Below are 18,469 nucleotides of genomic sequence, written 5' to 3'. Positions count from 1 at the left end.
AAATTGGAGGGCACGTTTTCTCTTCGCGTGACCAGCGGCTTTTCATGTGATTGTGGTCATTTTACCAGGCTTATTAGATGCCATTCTGTCCATGTCAAGTCATGCAAACTGAAAATATTAGAAAAAGACCACACCCCAGTAGGTCAGCATAGAGGATGGGAGACAGATCTACTGGGGAAGTAGAGATTAGGACCTGGGACAGCCAAAAGTCGCACTGTGAAGCCTTGCATGAATTTGCTGGATGTGGGTATTTGGAAATGAAAATTGAGACAGCAGAAGAAATTATATTGGTGAGGTTTTATATATGAACCTTTAGAGGACTTGTTTTTAAAGATTTATTTATTTTATTGCAAAGCCAGGTATATATATATAGAGAGGAGGAGAGACAGAGAGGAAGATCTTCTGTCCATTGATTCACTCTCCAGTGACTGCAACAGCCAGAGCTGAGCCAGTCCGAAACCTGGCGCCTGGAGCCTCTTTCAAGTCTACAACGTGGGTGCAGGGTCCCCAGGCTTTGGGTTGTCCTTGACTGCTTTCCCAGGCCACAAGCTGGGAGCTGGATAGGAAGCAGAGCCGCTGGGATTAGAACTGACACCCATATGGGATCCCATTGCATTCAAGGTGAGGACTTTAGTGCTAGGCTATTGTGCCGGGTCCCATTTAGCAGACATTTGAAGGACAAGCTTTTTGTGGCCTTCCCCTGTGAGTCCAGAGAGCACTCAATGTAATCTTAACACTGGGTGTTTGGTTCTTGAATGCATTTGCAGGTAAGCGTGATTTCCTAGAATTTCTGCAATAAAAGTACAATAATTAAGAAATGCAACTTTAATTGTTACAGAGAGGAAATAAGTCAGTTTTTATGGAATGTATGTTGTGTCTGCAATAACACTTATGAAAGAATTTTTGGTTGGGCCTGCCCTTTGACACAGTGTTAAACCACCGCTTATGAAGTCCGCCATCCTTATTAGAATGCCAAATTGGTTCAGATCTTAGCTGCTCCACTTCCCATCCAGCTTCCTGCTAATGTGCCCAGGAGACAGCAGATGATGGCATAAGCACTTGGGCTTCTGCCACACACATGAGACACTCAGATAGAGTCCTTTGCTCCTGTTTTGCCGGCCCAGCCCTGTCTGTTACAGCCATTAGGGCAGTGAACCAGTGGATAGAAGATAAATATCTCTCTCTTTGTCTTTCTCCACTTTAATTATTTAAAAGTAGTCTCTTGGTCAATGTAACGGAATAATCTATTTAGACACCAGATCTGTTCCCCTTTAGTCTCTGCTTGTTTCTGTTGCCCATGTGTGCACGTTTGAATGAAGGGCTAAGAGAAATTTGTGAGTACGTTCCAGATTCTTTTTTTCCAAAGACTTAAAAAATATTATTTATTTATTTGAAAGGCAGTGTTTCAGAGGTTAGGGGTAGATAGAGAGAGGAAATCTTCCATCCACTGCTTCACTTCCCAAATGTCCACATTGGCTGGAACTGGTCTGGTTGGAAGCCCGGAGCCAGGAGCTTCTTTGTCTTCCACATGGGTGCAGGGACCCAAGGACTTGGTCCATCCTCTGCTACTTTCAGGGTGTTTGAGTCAATATTTTTAAAGTTCTTTTCTCTCTTTTGGGTCTGCTAGGTCCTGTGTCACAGACATGTGTGAATGTCCAGTCCACAAGAACTGTTACTGCGAGTCGTTTCTGGCATATACCCGGGCCTGCCAGAGAGAGGGCATCAAAGTCCACTGGGAGCCTCAGCAGAACTGTGCAGGTAAGGATGTCCTAAGCCATCCAGCCCTCTGCAGTTCACCCAGTGTCCTTGAGGGCAAGGCATCAATGGCACCAATCAGGCTTGTCGATGCTGACAGAATCAGCCACATTCCAGCTGACCGAAGGGAAATCCTTTTGTTGGCCATCTGCGTTGCAGCTTGATAAAAACACAAGGGCTTGCTATTGGACAGGGCAGACACGTTTAACAGAAGAACTTTGCAACAAACATATTCTAACAATGGAACCATTTCCACTGTTGTAAAATCCTTTTAGCCTCAAGCTACCAGCTGGATGTACTCCATACATGGGTAGTCATGATTGTGGCTCAAGTAATGTGTGGCACAAAGGAAATCTGCAATAATTGCAGCCATTTAAGACTATCAGGATAAGCGTGGTTGGACTCGCTTTCCTTTTAGAAATTATTGTATAAATCTTAGCAGAATGTTTTTTTTTTTTCCCTCAAGAGAGAAATTTTTGTAACTCTTTGTCCTCACATAAGTTCGTTTATTTAATATCCTTAAAATGGTCTTCTTTGTTCATCCAAACATATTTTTTACAACGTGGACTTGTGCTAGGCACAGTGGGTTCTTTCATAACTATAAGCACTGAGGCCACTGCAACTGAGGCATTGGCCATCTAAAGGCAGAATGAGATGAAGGCAGAAACTTCACGATAAATAACTTGAAAATTATGAGAAGGGGATGAACAGAGAAGAGTGATAACAGACCCATAGAAAGGGGTAAGAGCCAATTTAGGAAGGGTGTAGAGGGGAGTCCGTACCCAGGAGATGGGATTGCGGCTCAGCTGAGAAAGGTTACGAGTCAGCACAAGCATTGTTGTGTGGAAGAAATGCGTTTAGTAGCCATAAGGCAGAAAGAAAATAACAGACATTCGCAACGGATGGACACCTGCATGGCTTAAGCCTGGCAGGCAAGGAAAATGTGGGTCCGGAGAAGGAAGCTGGATCAGGCAGGGCTTTGCAGAGAGGAAGCTAGCCACTGTTCCAAGAGAAATGCAAGCCGCGATCGGGGTGTTAGCAAGCCCCTTCGCTGCATCATAGCGAGGATGGATTAGAAGGGGACGAGATGGAAGGCAGTGCTCCTGCCATGGTCCCGGTGAAACCCAGTGGTGGCTCACACTGAGAGGGTGGACGTTTCTGTGGAGAGAAGGGGGCAGGTTATAGGCATATTTTTGGATTTCATGAAGAGTTGCAAGCATCTGTAATGCAGATGTGGAGCGTCTCAAAGAACCTCCAGTTGATAGGAGATGCCGAGGAAATAGTCGTTGCTGCTGCTTACGTGTGAAGGTGAGATAGCTGCACATTTATCACATTGTTCAGGTTTGCCGAGAGTTGCCTCAAGTGAGGAAATTGGGGTTTTCAATATGCCACTCAGATCCTAACAGGCTCATATGAGACCCTAGAGAAAAAGGTGGTCTGAATCATCGCTGGCTCCAGATGCCTGCATTGGTGAGGATAGATATGGTCGTCTAAATAGAAGAGTGAAGAAGAATTGTCATCAAGCTGTGTTCATAGTGCTCAGACATTGTGTTCTCTTATACCAGTAAATCAACTGGGCTGGACCTAGGTATCACTCTGAGAACTTAAAAAATCCACCCAGAAACTTATACTTGATTCCCACACCTACATGTCACTTTAAATGGTATTGTACAGCTTTCAGTTCTTTCTGGGTGAATCCAGCCTGCAGCCAGACTTAAACCTTTGAATTAGTCCATGTGTTTACTTGGGTAGACTTGAGGGAGCAGGAGGCTGGGTCCTGGGGCTTGTAAAGGCTTCCTCAGTGCCTGCCAAGTGCCGTCACCTGCCTGTGTCCTTGGAAAGCACGCAGGTCCTCTGAGCTCCCTCTAACTTCCCCGTTACTCTCTCTTCTGCAAACTCGAGGCTAATATTGACAGCAGAATCACTCTTCACAGCAAGAATACCTATCAGTTCTGCCTTCCTAAAGGAGTATTGATTCAGTCAAAAATCACATTAAGATGCGGTTGCAGATGCTGAGAGCTGAGGCATATGGCTGGCTGCTATCTTCTTGCATCCGCCGTGGGGAGGAGGCAGTGAGGCTTTTGAGAGGATGAATCCTACCAACTATCCCAAAGATTCCTACCTCCCCTTCTTTGAGTTCTCCTTCTTATTAATATCCCAGAAAAAATGAATAAAATAAATATAGTCCAGCACTTGTCCATCCCTACTGGGGAAATGGAGGGCTCTGTAGAATTCGATTCATTTTATTGGCTGTGGTGCCACTCTAGTTAAGGTTGTATTATAGGGCCTGGCGGCATGGCCTAGCAGCTAAAGTCCTCGCCTTGAAAGCCCCGGGATCCCATATGGGCGCCGGTTCTAATCCCGGCAGCTCCACTTCCCATCCAGCTCCCTGCTTGTGGCCTGGGAAAGCAGTCGAGGACGGCCCAAAGCCTTGGGACCCTGCACCTGCGTGGGACACCCGGAAGAGGTTCCAGATTCCCGGCTTCGGACTGGCACAGCACTGGCTGTTGCAGCTGCTTGGGGGGTGAATCATCGGACGGAAGATCTTCCTCTCTGTCTCTCCTCCTCTCTGTGTATCTGACTTTGTAATAAAATAAATAAATCTTAAAAAAAGATTGTATTATATACTAGCTATGCAAAGCTTCTCCTCCTGGCCCACAGCTATACTTGGTACCATCTCACTGCAGACATTGTGTTTGAAGACTATACATTTTTCACTTCAGCATCCTCATTTCAGGGACTCAATCTCTGGAGCTAAAATTACTTTTCTAATGGAACTGGAATAATGCTTCTGAAAGGTACCATTTACCTCTCAAAATTAGTGGGGCCATCTGGGTGATGTATAACTCCTCATCAGGGTGCAGTTGGAGAGGAATGTTTTACCCACACATGCACACACACACACACGTCCACACACACACACATTATGCACTTGCAAGTCTGACAGTTGCTATATGGAGAAATACATTTAGAAATAAGCAGCATCTCTTGGGAAATTCGTTTCAGATTCCTCTAGAATATTGCAGACTGTAAGAATACTCATTTCTTCTTGTTTTTAGTTCCAAGGTCCTTTGACTCTCGACAGCACTTAAGGCCACTTAAGCAAGACACAGAAGAGAAATTTTCCAGAGTACAAGGCCTGGAAGTTGAACAAATAAGAAGCCAGCCAGGCAAGGAAGTCTGAATAAAAAATGACATTTTAAAGGCTACCCTGGGCTTTAACACTGTCATGACTACTGACACGGTGTATGCCTACTGACTGTCAGGAAGGGCTAATGGAACTCTAATTTAGCATGGGAATTACTAAATAAAATATAGTATGCTAAGGGCTATAGTGAAGGTACATAAAAATTTAATAATAGCCATTTATATTGCTATTTACTATTTGCTAAGTATCTCCTTTCCCGCAAGGCCTATACAAGCATTTTCTATTTTATTTTATCTTATTTAATGCCTATAGTAATCTATATGGCAACATTCTATTACCTACATCTTACCTGTAAGGACATTATAGCTTGGAAGAGTGAAGTCATTTGCTGAAGGTCATAGAGCTAGACACCAGGGGTACTGAGAGCGGAACCCAGGTGAGTTTTCATTATAACCTCGGTTCTTTATCATTAATAGAACATGTAAAAGCGAGAGCGTATTTGCTTACCTACATACATAAGTATCAACCAGTTCATCCAAGTATCTGTGTTGACCTTCGTTAGCCATAGTGACTTCCTAATTTCTATTCATTCATCCCATACCTCCGGTAGCCATTATTTGACCCCTTCCGACTCTAAATTTGTTTTGATCTCATTTTCTGTGTCACACTCTGCCATCCTTAGCAGAATTTTTGCCACTTGCCTGTAAGCGACACTAATTGTCACTGCACATTCAGTAATAACATTTTATAAAGGTTAAAAAAAAGTGCTGGCAAAGCGGGTGTGCATGTTTTTTCTGCAGCTTAACGGATGGTCTTCTGGGCCGTGCAAGCAGATTTCATCCTCCCTGTTCGGCTCCACAAACCTCCTATGATTCTGGCTCCTTTCCTGCAGCAACTCTGCCGTAATGATATGCACTGTGCTGGTCTTTGGCTGACCAAATGCTTCCTGCGAAAGTTCAGGAGATAAAGTCAAATACAATGATTTTTAACCTCACAGTGGAGGCAGGGGGCGGGTTACAGCCATTGTTGGCTTCCAGACATCCCAGATCCATGGTATCTCAGCATATTCCTAAAGTAATCACATAAACCTCTATGTATTATCTATATTTGAATGCCCCTTTGAGAAGAAATGCATGCTAACACCAATCACATCAATAATTTCCTGATTTTAAAAAAATCTTAATTTTCATTTATTTAAAAGGAATAGAAACAACAACAGAGAGAGCTCTTCCATTCACTGGTTCGCTTCCACAAACGCCAGGGTTGGGCCAAACAGACGCCAGGAGTCCAGGACGTAGTCTGCCATCACTTGATGCTGCAATAGGAAGTGGAGCTGGTACCAGGTTCCAAGCCCTCTGATAGGGGATATTGTCATCTCTAGGGTGGGTTAAGCTTTGTGCAAAATGCCTGCCCTCCAGTTTTTGTTAAAATATTGAGATAAATGAATACTTTTAAAATACACATTGAATCACATTTGTGTTTTAAAATTATCTTTCCTTTTATAAGTTTGGGGTTCACAGAGAGAAAAAGAGGGCTCAAATCTATTAATTCACCTGGATTTTGTATAAAATCAAGGGAAATTTTTATCAGAGATGGACAGCTAGACTCCAGTTAAGGATACCCACGTGACATATTGAATTGTGGTGGTTTGAATCCTGCTTGCACTCAGAATTCGCACACACTGGAAGGCAACAGGTAATGGATTCAGTGAGAGCATCCCTGCCATGTGTATAGGAGCCCTGAAATGGGTCAGCATCTCTGATATCAGCTGATCTCAGCCATAACCATCGTAAGCATTTGGAAGGTGAGTTAGTGGATAGGAGCACTCTCTCGCTCTCGCTCTCTCTCTTCTGTCTGCTGTTGCTCCATCTCTCTGCCACTGAAATAAAGCACCTTGTGATGTCATGTCGATTATAAGTTCTGCCTGCTTCTGTTTCTCATTCTCCAGCCACTCCCCTTCTCAAATTCCATGCTGCTATCCACTTCCCAAGTCAGAATTCCTACATTCCCTGGTGAAACTGCAGTCCTGTTACTCTGCCTGAAAAGGCCTTCCTGCAGTGTCAATCTGACCGATTTCCACTCACCTTCTAAGACTTGGGATCTGTCTAATATATCTTCATTTTATTATGAACATGTTTGCATGTCAGTTTCCCTTATTTTACTGGAAGCCCAATCTCCTATGGGAGAGCAGAGCCACTCTTTCACTCATATTTCATTTTCTTCAACTTAGAAGACTACCATGTCTACAGTAGGTGCTCATTAGAGGTTTCTTGAATTAGAGTTGAGCTGATATTTATATGATGAACAAGAATGCTGGAGAGATTGGCTCTTCCTAGTGGTACTTCATTTTCTGTAGTCTACTTTCTGCCCACAGAATGTGAGGGACAAGTGAGTGCTTAACAGACAAAAGGTCAGATGCTACAGATGATAGCACTAGAAGAAGGAACTGAGGGATCAGAGAAAGGAGAAGGTTGAGAGTTTATGTATTCAGAGTGTCGAAGGATAAGAAGGAATACAGGGTGAAAGAAGGACTTCTGCTCAGAGGTTTTCATACTAGAAGGGATCCTAGAAAGATTTGAAGGGGAGCCCAGTGTCTAGAGGGTGAGTTGAATTGAAAGAGGCATTCTGGAAGCAACAGGATGGAAAATGAAGTTGAGACCAGCCAACTGGAATTCATACCAGGAAATGAAATGATGGATTACATGTCATTACATCATCCTCCGATAGGCATTTATTGAGCTGGTCTTCTGTGCTTGGCCCACAGGAACCCAAGTTTCAGGAGTTTCTTCTTTAACTGGAGGTGCTGGCCATAGTGACCCCCTAGAGCACAGAAAGTCTACAGTGACACAGGTTCCACTGCAGATGCAGGGATGGAGTCAAGGAGTTGGTGTCTTTTAAAATAATGTCAGGGGACTCACGAGTGACTCTAAGAACTGCACCTGGGGGATTTCAACACATAAACAGATAGATAGCTACAACTTGAAAAGTACCCTGTGATGTTGGGGAGGGAAGGACATCCTGGGGACATCTGGGAAATGTCTTGAAGGATATGACATTCTAATTAAGAAACAAAGTGAACAGATTGAGCGAAGAGTCAGGTTGGGATTGGTCAAAAGTAAAAGGAAGGGAGGAGGTAGGGAAATAAGGAAGGGATGGAGAATGAGAGAGAGAGAGGAGAGAGAGAGAATTAAAAGGAAAAAAGATGGAGGGAGGGAAGAGAAGAGGAGAAGGAAGGAAGGAACATGATGTCAAATTATCCAGGAGTCATGCAAACATTTCATGTCAGGGATCAGCAAAACAACCCAAGAGAGAGGGGATTTTTGCAGGAGTCAGTGAAGAGCCAGAATTGTCCAGTGTCATAGTGAAAATGGAAGGAAAGACTTTAGATTCTCCAGATAGTGGTCTTCAAGAGATTGGGAGTTTCTGACATGCCAGTGGATACATTATCATTAGTGAAAACTGTAGAGGGAATGACTTCAGTAATGTGTGTGTGTGTGTGAGTGTGTGTGTGAGTGTGTGTGTGTAGGGGTGCAAGAAAGACTGAAATCAGATTTCATGGGTGAAGGAAGAATGGGGTAAAACGACAGCTTTTCTAGGAAAGTTGGAGACATCGGGAAGAATAATTCTGATAGCTTAGAGAATGCTATTTGCACAACAAAGAAGGAAGAAAATTAATGTACAAGTAAAAGAACAAGTAGTAGAGCAGGTGCTTGGCCGAGAGGAAGCAGATAACAACAAGGGCAGATGAAGAGAGGGTTTAGATGAGAAGGAGAGAGCTAAGAAGGCTTATGCAGATGACCTAAGCTAGCACCGGGGTAATCTGGGGCTGAGAGAGTAGTCAAAAATGACCGGAAATGATAGGAATTTACATTGTGTACTCTGTGACTCTCAGTTGCCCCATTCGCTAAAAAGGAATGAATCTCTGCAAATACTGAAGCATGAATGTGAGAGCTATGCTGTGTATGGACCCAATCTCAATCCCACTGCCAGTTAGGATCACTGCTACGGGACAAGGAGGAAGGGGTAAGATTTCTATTTAGCCATGACAGATATCCTAGTGCCACCCTCAGAAGTTTTATTTTACTTGGTTTCGAGAGGGATTGGGGCATCTGATTGGGGATTCTGACCCCAGCTTTGATCGTCATTGGTCTGCAGAATCATCACAAAACACGGGTGCAATTATTAGGCGTTGGTATGATGCCCAGCCAGACAGACCAAAAATCATTAGGCATGTGCAATGTCTAAGTCTTCTGTTAGTCACTCAAAGAGCTTTGAATAAAAAGCCATGAGATTATCTCTGTGAAGCATCAGTTGAAAGACTTAAAGTAAGAATTAGGTGATGTTCCTCCTCTTCCCCCTGCCCCAGTTATCCATCTAGTGAATCACCCAGTAGTCCTTTTCAGTATCTGCTGCATGTTAAACGTCATGCCACTACTGAGAACAAAGAAATAGAAGAAATAGAACAGTCTCAGTTTATTTTAGTTGGGATGGTAGAAAAAAAAAATGAAGGAAACTGATGATATGATTTTGTGTTGTAAATGCAGTAATGGAGGCAGTTAGCAGGTATATTCTAAGTCTACAGTCAAGCAACCTCCCATCTGTTGCTGAGAGGTAGGGACAGAATTCAGGAACTGCATTTAAATGGGCAGAGTGGGAGATGAATGGTGCGGCACTCATCAAGCTAGAAAATTATACTAGATGAAGGTGTACAAATCTTTAGGAATGACTTGGCTATCGAAGGTTCCCTTGAAGCCTGAAGGATAAAATTACATCGTGAATAGCTCTTAGACATCCTGCTGAAGTTGTGTTGTGGAGGTAATGTTAGGAAGTGCAGTACTACAGAGAAGGAATTTTTGTGAATCATCAGTTGCGTGTGTTGGGAACCAGGTACACACCTACTGATGAAAGTACATCAATTACTTTGAAAGGCCTTATTTCCTTAACAAAAAAGTCTTAGTGTCGTAAGTGTAATGTACACAGTTTTTTTCAGAATTCTTGATGTCTTATAGCTCAGTTTGTTGACCCAGAATGAAGTAAACCTAGTTGAGAACACATAAAATTATATTACTTGTGGCTACTTAGAATTATGATTCAGTAAAAATGCAAGTAAAAGCAGCTTTGAATATTTCCTCCAAGGTTTTTATGCAATAGTGCCCAACCATATTAAAAGCTAAAAGTTGCAGGGGATGATAAATGTGTCATTTGCTTGTCAGAAGTTATGATTGATACTAATGAGAGTTATACTACCTGATAGGTAAGAAAGGGGGTGTGGGTACTGTTAGGCAATTTTGGGAAGTGGGGGACATTGACAAATGGTTGGGAAAAGCTGGGGAGCTGCAGTTTGAACCAGACGGAGAGTCAGTTCACACCTGGAAAAGGAGTGCAGGCAGCTAGTTCAGCATGTAGCGATCCAAAATCTGGGTTCACGAAAACTTTCCTATTTTATTAAATGCCTCAAACCTATAATTTTCCAATTCTTTTTCTCCTTGACAATTTTCTACCAAAAAGCAGAAATTTATGAGAAGTAGTTGAATACTCTTCAGACTGGATTCCTCTTTTCTCATTTGTTTAAAGCAACAGTAATAGTTTTTGAGATACCTTCATAGAATTGATTTTATGCTTAGTATTAATGTATTGTTAGTAAAAAAAATTGGTCAAACACATTCTGTGGTAACTAAATATGCATTTAAGTGTTTATTATGGCATTATTCTCAATATAATATGAATACAGATATTCTGTAAGCTGCACAAATAGCAGCAGAGGTGTGTTAAGCTCTTACTGATCCTCCACTCTTAGTAGCTTCTATTTGGAGCAAATTCAGTAGAAGCATGAATTGCCATTGGTGCTTGTGGAAAGTGCCTCTCTGAATCCCTACCTGTGTCAGAGTTTGTATGCATGAGAAGGAACCACTGGGCATAACTAAGGTGGAAAAATCTGTGTATCACAAAACTTTCAGAGCATTTGTGTTATTGTATTCTAAGAAATATTTTCATGAATTTTTAGGAACTTTCATCAAAATTATTTTAGCCCTAAGTTAACAAGGATGCAAGAATTATTTGTGGCTTGCCTAATCATTGTCATCGTTTTCTCTAGCCAGTCAACCCAGATACTACCCTCCCCTTGGCCACCCATTTGCTTATTTTTTTTGTTTTGTTTTGTTTTGTTTGTTTTGTTTTTCCTGGCTCTTCCGCACTAATTCTGACTTGCCTCATATGGACTCCTTCAACAGATGATCATTTTGATTAAAACATGTCACACATTTTCAAAATCCTCAGTAGATGTGTTTTTCCTGTGTTTTGTAATTTCATGTATTTAAATACTGCTGCAGGTGCACAAAGCATTTCTATTTCTTGTAGTTCTGTGGGTTTAGTTTTGCATTCTGTTCCTATTAACTGAATAGGTGTAGAGATTTCTCCATAGCTTTAAAATTGTTGGATGTTTTTTGTCTAGAAATAGAAGCTTGTATTAATGTTTTTGTTCTGGAGTTCTAGAGACCTTTGGGTCCGAGTGTTGTAGGAATGTTAAGCATTTTTATTCTGTTGCCGAAGTGCATATCTGAACCCGTGCCCAGGAGAGGTCTGTATCGTGTCAGGAGCTTGCAACGATGGCTTCAGGTTGAGGATGAAATAACACATCACACATCTGTTTCTTCCTTTTTTCAGCCACCCAATGCAAGCATGGTGCAGTTTATGATACGTGTGGCCCAGGATGCGTCAAGACATGTGACAACTGGAATGAGATTGGTCCTTGCAACAAGCCCTGCGTTGCTGGCTGCCACTGTCCAGCCAACTTGGTTCTTCACAAGGGAAGGTGCATCAAGCCAGTGCTCTGTCCTCAGCGGTGACCTCTGTCCTGGTCCGTAAGACTTTGAAACCCGAGGTTCTTGACACTAAAGTAGAAGCACCAATGGAGGACTGCAGTATTTGTGTGCCTGATTCTGCAAATTCACTCACACAGAGACAGTGTGTGTGTGTGTGTATATATATAGATATATAGATATATTCAGAAACATTTCATCATTTATATAAACTATAGGTGGACTATTATATGTATATTTTTTGCTATAAGACATGTATTATTTCTAGGATTCTAATCTGCCAGCCATTGGATACGTTGTATAAATACCCCAGGTGTTTTTAATTTAATAAGGCGGCATGCAGACCTATTAGATGGCTTTCACATCACACACATTTGTCATTTTAAAGGAAATTTTCTAAGAACCCTCAATTGCCTGCCTGCATTAATTTTAGCTCTGAGTCAGGATTTGTAATTGAGTGGGAAATGTGTTTCTCTGGAGAAGGGTACATTTATCTAGGGGCATTTCATGTTTCCAAAGAAAGGAGTGCATGCCTGAGATGGCGGGAGACTGGTGACAGGCCCTAATGGTGCATGCAAAGCAAGGGACAGGCTGTAAGACTTTACTGGGTCATAGTCTGATATTATTTCCAAAGCCAATTGGCTGGTTGCCAAGAAATATATGTCATTAAGACATAACCAAAGAATCTAGTGATTTCTTGCCATCTTAGCATTTTCCCTGAGTCTCCTAATTATGTATGTGTGTATGATGGATGTGATCACTTATGTGTCATGCATTGAGATTAAGGGGTGGGTGTGCATGTGTGAGACATGTTAATTTTATTGCACATGAGGTATTTGGAGAACCTGATGCACAATATATGAAGACATATCCATTTCTTTAAATTTCAGAGCAATTTGGAATGGGAAAGTCCAGTAAGTTGATCTCGGCCCTCTACATTTTGTGATTATCATGTAAAAAAAAAAAAAAAAGAAAAAAGCCTTTCCTTTAGAAATCTCCAGAGGATTCTTGTGCAGTGTGATTTGGAGACCAAAAATAGATCATCACAGTTAAGCAGGAAGAAAACCTTGATTGACCAGTCAATGTAATGTCAGCCCAAAGAGTGGTCCATGTACTTGCTCTCATTTATTGAGTTTAATATTAGTCACCATGTGATTTTCCTGACTTTTTGTTTTCAGTTGAATACGTGAAAATGCCAACAAGAACAAAACCCACTGATGTTGAACAGGACGTTCTGCATTGTAGCTAATAAAGGGCTTATGATTTAAAACAATGCATTTTCTCTTTCAAAATGTTCTTTATAAGTCAGAGTTTTTAAATTAACTATAACTACTTCAGCTAGTTGATTTTCACCAGTTTTGTTTATGTATGATTTATTGAACCTGTAACCTGGAACACAGTAGAAAAAGAATTTCAGCTGCCTTTGCCTATTTGACAATTGTATTCTGTGTGCGTATATACTCAGAGCAGCTGAAGTACTCCTTTTCTTTCTTCCTCCCTAGTTGTTAAGTAAACTGCATAAAGTGCAGAGTGGAATAGTGACCGACGGGGCAGCAGGATGGATGCTTCCCTTTGGCATTGTGGTTCATGCATTCTTGCCACTCCCTCTATCTGGGGCTCGTGCTAATCAGGTTTCTGCTTAAGTGCCGCACTTGCAAGGAAGCGTTTGATTAAAATGCTTTGGGTTCTAGGTGTCTGACCTTGCCTGCATTGTTTAAGTGTTATGGGGTCTCACATTTGTATATGTGTCACACAAAAATCTTGTATATATTGCTTGACTGTGGTCTGTGATTCTTGGGGTTTGGAAACACTTTCACACTTGCCTTCTTACACATTCCTTGCTCTGCTCAGAAAGAAGAGTATGCAGTAGAGCTGTTGGCCTCCTTCTTAAAATGAATAGATTCCTAGGAACCAGTGTCGTGCCGTGATGGAATAAGTCACCACCTTTAACACTAATGTCTCACATGAATGCAAATACAAGTCCCAGTTGTTCCACATCCAGCTTCCTGCTTGTGTGTCCAGGAGAGAAGCAGAAGATGGCTCCGGCGCTTGGGGCCCTGCCACCCACCTGGGAGACCTAGATGGAGTTTCAGACTACTGGCTTCAGCCTTGGCACAGCCCTAGCTGATGCAGCCATTTGGGAGAGTAAACCAGAGGATACAAGGTCTGTCTCTCCTTTTTATTTTATCTGTAACTCTGCCTTTCAGACACATAAGTAAATCTTTAAAAAAGGAGTAGACTCCTTTAGATTAGCTCTGTGAAGGAGGAGGACGGCAGGAAGGAAATGATTCAGAAAGGAAAATTGTGGGTGGCTATTTGCTGCCTGTGATTCATCCCCAAACTGAGTAAGTCTTCCCGATAAGGCCAAGTGGCCCCTTGCACAACACTTTCATCAGCGCCAGACATGGTAGGTGAGTGAGCAAGGCTTTTCTGGATGCAACAGTTTTTATCACTGTGGATGACTGGCTTAGAAGTTTGTGTGACATACTTTGATATAAGTTTGTATGACATTCTTCGGTTGGGTGTTAGTTTAATCTCTGGATGCTTCTCCCTCACCCGAGAAGAAAGGGAGGAAGGGGCAGCAGAGACGTACTTGCATTTGTCTGTGAATCCCAGCAGGTAGTCATCTGATGGGGCGGGGGCGAGTCAGGAATCATTCATCTGCATCATGTCTTGATGGAACCATGGGCTTCACTGGCTGCTTCAGCCACAGAGGTCTTGTACTGTTTGCTTGGGCTTTCAAAACCAAATGCCTGCAGCTGGAATTAAAAAACAAAACAAAAACCTACTTCCCCCATAATATACATAATCTAGGTTGGTAATGAACTTTGGCTCCATGGTTTACCCAGCATTGAAAGACGGGTTGATCTCACTCCATCTCTATGCAAAGAAGTTCTGCTCTGATTGTGTTCCTAACTATATTGAGTTAGATTAGAAACAAACACTCTTGATGAAAAGCGAACACAATTACAGGGGTCTTCAAATGAACGTAATGGAAAAACTATGCATGATTTCCAACATTTTTGCAGAAAGATAAACTTTGAATTCTGCTCTTTTAGGAATGTATCTCACAAATTCCAGTTGCACAAAGATGTTGGTATGGAGAGTAAGTTCTTCTCTTCTTCCCTGATAAAATAGGAATGTTTAAACATCCTCACCTGAAAGTGTTGAGCCCAAAAGAAAATGGCTCCTTGATATTGACAAAAGCAATATCAGTTAAAACTGATACCTTGAAAATCTCCAGTTTTTCAGGTCCAAGGTCTCAGCTGCTCTTGACTTGCTCAGTGGTTCAGAGCATTGGACCACCAACCTAAAAGAGGATACCTTCCAGTAAGAATGGGAAAGGCCCAATGGATGGACCATTTTGACTGGGAAACTTTCTTTCCATAAAATACTTCAATTCCACAAAAATTACATAGAGAAAATAATATTGTCAACACCTAAAGGTACATTAGCCCAATTAAGAATGATAATTTGGTGGGTAGTCAGTAGGATTTTCTTGAATTAACAAATAGACCAACAAATGCCAAGTTTTCTGGTGGTGACAGACTTGTATAGAATGTATTGAGTTTGAGGTTTGTTGAGTGTCTGTTCTTTTTGCACCTTTTGTCACTCACAGTCATAGAGATCTAACACTTATCAAGGACATGAACTGGAAAGCATTCGGGTGTGGGAGACAGAGATTGCCGTGGGGGACAGGTGCCAGGATATTTTAATTAGCTATCTTCTCCACACATAACTCTCAGGAGCAAGCAAAAATAGTTGTCACTTCTAAATCCTGAAGCACAAGCCTTTTCAGAACCTGGGATTTAAATTCAAGCAGTGACAGCATTTTGAGTGGCTGAGAAGGGATAAACAGGGAAAGAAGCTAAGGCTGGAGATTAGGCTGATCCTGAATGAAGAACGCAGACATTTGTGCCTCTAAGGGGGTCTCTGGCATTGAAATCACGATGCTACATGTTCCGTTGACAGAAACACGCTCGAGCTCCATCTTTGCTGGGCTTTCTTTTCAGATTAATTGGGAGCAAGCCAGCTTCAAAAGGGTGATGTGGAGGGAAAAAGATGGGAAATGTATATTTAGAGCTTCGCCTTGAAAAAGTGAGAAGGGTGTTTAGGGTGGGCGGAGAGCAAAACCCAAAGCAGCAACAGTGTGTGCCTGTGGCTGCGTTCTATGCTGCGTGACAGAGAGGAAAGCAGGTGGGTAAAAGCACTGGCCAGAGAGGATGCCAGACAGTGAGGGTCTTGGGGGATCCTCATAGTCATGCTAAAGAATCTGAGCTTTGTTTCTAAGGGCAGTATATCCCAAAGAGTTTATGCTGCAGTACGTTCAGAAAATCCCAAATGTCTGAGTACTGGAATAAATAGCTAAGGATGCTTGCGGTCAGAGGTCATAGTTAGATCATCCTAGATCCTGTCCAACTTCACGTGCACAGAGGAATGAAAACTGTTCTGTTACCCATCCCACCCTTCCCCCAGCTACTGCCCAGTGCACTGAGGAAGCGCATGTGGTGGTCTGCAAGTAGATCCACCCCAGGGGGCTGGGGAAGAAGCTGGGAAGCCAAGATGTCACCTGATCAGACCATTTCTTCAGAAAGCAGATAACAGTGGAGTGGAGGCAGGATGTGACTGTCAGAGGAGCCTTCAGAGGCCCAGTGCCTGTCTCAGGACAATGGGGAAAAGTAAGGAGAGAGCTTTGTGACAGACCAGGTGGTGGGTAGGCGGGTTTCTGGTTTGAGTGACTGGATGATGGCAGTGCCAATTGCCCACATAAGAAACTGTCCAGGAAGCAGATCAACCAGAGTTTTGGTTGTCAATCAAAATGTTTTCTGCTAGGCTGTGACTGCTTTAGCCACAGGCATTGTGAGCACGAAGATTGAGATGTGGTCTTTCCTAAGACAATCGTAGTGTGGGGTGCATGGCTTGCGGTAAACCAGAGGAGCACACTGCCACCTTTGGAGGCTCAGGAAGCCCAATTTGAGTTTTTTTTTGGGGAGGATGCGATTACTGGATGATCTCAGAAGACTTCTTAAGTTTTCTATGGGGAAGCTGAGGTGCATGTGTTTGTGGGTGAGAGTGTAGGAGGGTATGGATGGGACAGCCCAGGGTTTTAAGGCACAGGCAGCCAGCAACACAATTAAGGAGAGAAACAAGCAAGTGGTGTGGGTATGCAGGGAACAATTCTGGCCCTGCTGAGGTGTGACAGATTTCACTTTTTTGAGCGGTGGCAATTACAGCTTCTCTTGCTTTGTTGTAATAGAATGCGTACAGGTGACGTTGGAAGCATTTGCCATCAGCCTCCTTGTCTGTGGCATCAGGGTATATTTGCATTTCCTTAATGTATCTTTTGAGCATCCTGAGAGGTGAGGAAGAAGGATAGGATTCCCAGTGGGAATATTCCCTTGGACCTACAGTGTTGGCTGGGTAGTGAGGACACGCTCAGCTGCCTTACTGAATATCCTTTCCATCACTGCCTTTGGTGACTTGCCTGGTTGAGGGCTGGCAGATGGAGGATGCTCAGGGTCCAAGCAATTGGTCCTGCTAGTGTCACAAGCTCTGGGCACGCTTATGGCTAAAAGACCTGAAAACCAAGCTCAGCCAGAGTGTCAGAACAGTTCTGTCCATGCCATCCACCTTGTGGCAGCCAAGCTTCAGCGTTAAAAATGTACCTCAATTGCTCCACTGTTTACAACTGGAACTTGGCCTAACTCCCTTGAGGGGTGATTCAAGCAGCGAAATTTCGAGCTTTAAGAAATGTGATGAAACAGTTTCATGTTGGCTCCAAGAGCACAAATTTCATTTGTTATGTTGTCATTTCTACATGTGATTTAAAGCACCACCTCCTGAACAGCTCCTTCTGGCTTGGGTATCTAAACAGGCAAAAAGGGAGAAGACAGAGGCAGCTAGCTGGTTGGGCTGCATGACAGTGTAAGCTACTGTCTTCCTCCCACACCCTCTGCCAAGCAGGCAATTTGAAAGATCCTCTCAAATCCATGTGTGTTCCCCTGTCCCTCTGGAAGACATGCAAGACCAGGGGGCCTCTTGTCTTCCTAACCCTGTTTGCTTGCTTTACTTGTTGTCAAAACTGACTGGCTGTGGTAGAAAGCTGGGAGCCAATTAAAAGACAGGCTTCTCCACACTGCTGTTCCAGGCACACCTCTGGAAGCTCAGGGTGTAGGACAGGCTGTTTTATGGGATGGTATCAGGGCACATCAACACATTGATGGAAAAAATGGAATTTTAGAAATGTGAGCTGAATGCATTTGGTTCCCTGCTGAATTTGTCACTTGGGATGTCTGCCTCCCAGATTGGAGTGTGCACCTAGGAGGCAGTGGGTGATAACTCCAAAGCTGGGCTCCCTACCACCCAAGTTGGAGATTCCAGGCTACCACCTTCTGTCCAACCCAGTCCAGTGTTTCGTCAGCATTTGGAGAATGAATGAAGGGACAGAAAACCTGTGTCTCTATTCTTTAAAAAAATAAGAAAAATATGTAAATTCATTTGGTGCAAAAAAAAATGTTGAGATCCATGCATATAAGAGATCTTCAAAAAGTTCATGGAAATGTGTAATATGGAAAGATTTTGCACGGATTTCAAATTTTTTTTTGCACCAAAATGCAATAATCTTTTAATTCCATTTTTGCCTTGAGGTACCCTTATATTTCAGAAATATTTTCATAGAGTATCTCAGTCTGAAAATTTTCATTTCCATGATGCTTCCGTAGAACTATCTTGATTCTGTCAGTTTCTG

The 18,469-nt window shown here is 42.7% G+C and overlaps 1 protein-coding gene across 2 annotated transcripts in view; it reads left to right on the top strand.

Annotated features, from left to right (window-relative positions):
• Positions 1-12,995, top strand: part of BMPER (BMP binding endothelial regulator) — a 235,239-nt gene extending 222,244 nt beyond the window's left edge. For both annotated transcript variants that reach the window (XM_058678067.1, XM_004582375.2), the window contains 2 exons: positions 1,628-1,758; positions 11,567-12,995. In XM_058678067.1, coding sequence (XP_058534050.1) covers positions 1,628-1,758; positions 11,567-11,748 — 313 coding nt within the window. In that variant the 3' untranslated portion in view covers positions 11,749-12,995. The remainder of the gene's footprint in view (positions 1-1,627; positions 1,759-11,566) is intronic.
• Positions 12,996-18,469: the final 5,474 nt, after the last annotated feature.

This window comes from Ochotona princeps, chromosome 20 (assembly GCF_030435755.1).
Source record: "Ochotona princeps isolate mOchPri1 chromosome 20, mOchPri1.hap1, whole genome shotgun sequence".
Taxonomy (NCBI): domain Eukaryota; kingdom Metazoa; phylum Chordata; class Mammalia; order Lagomorpha; family Ochotonidae; genus Ochotona; species Ochotona princeps.
The sequence above is the reverse complement of the archived record's forward strand: the minus strand, read 5'-3'. Positions and strand labels throughout refer to the sequence as shown.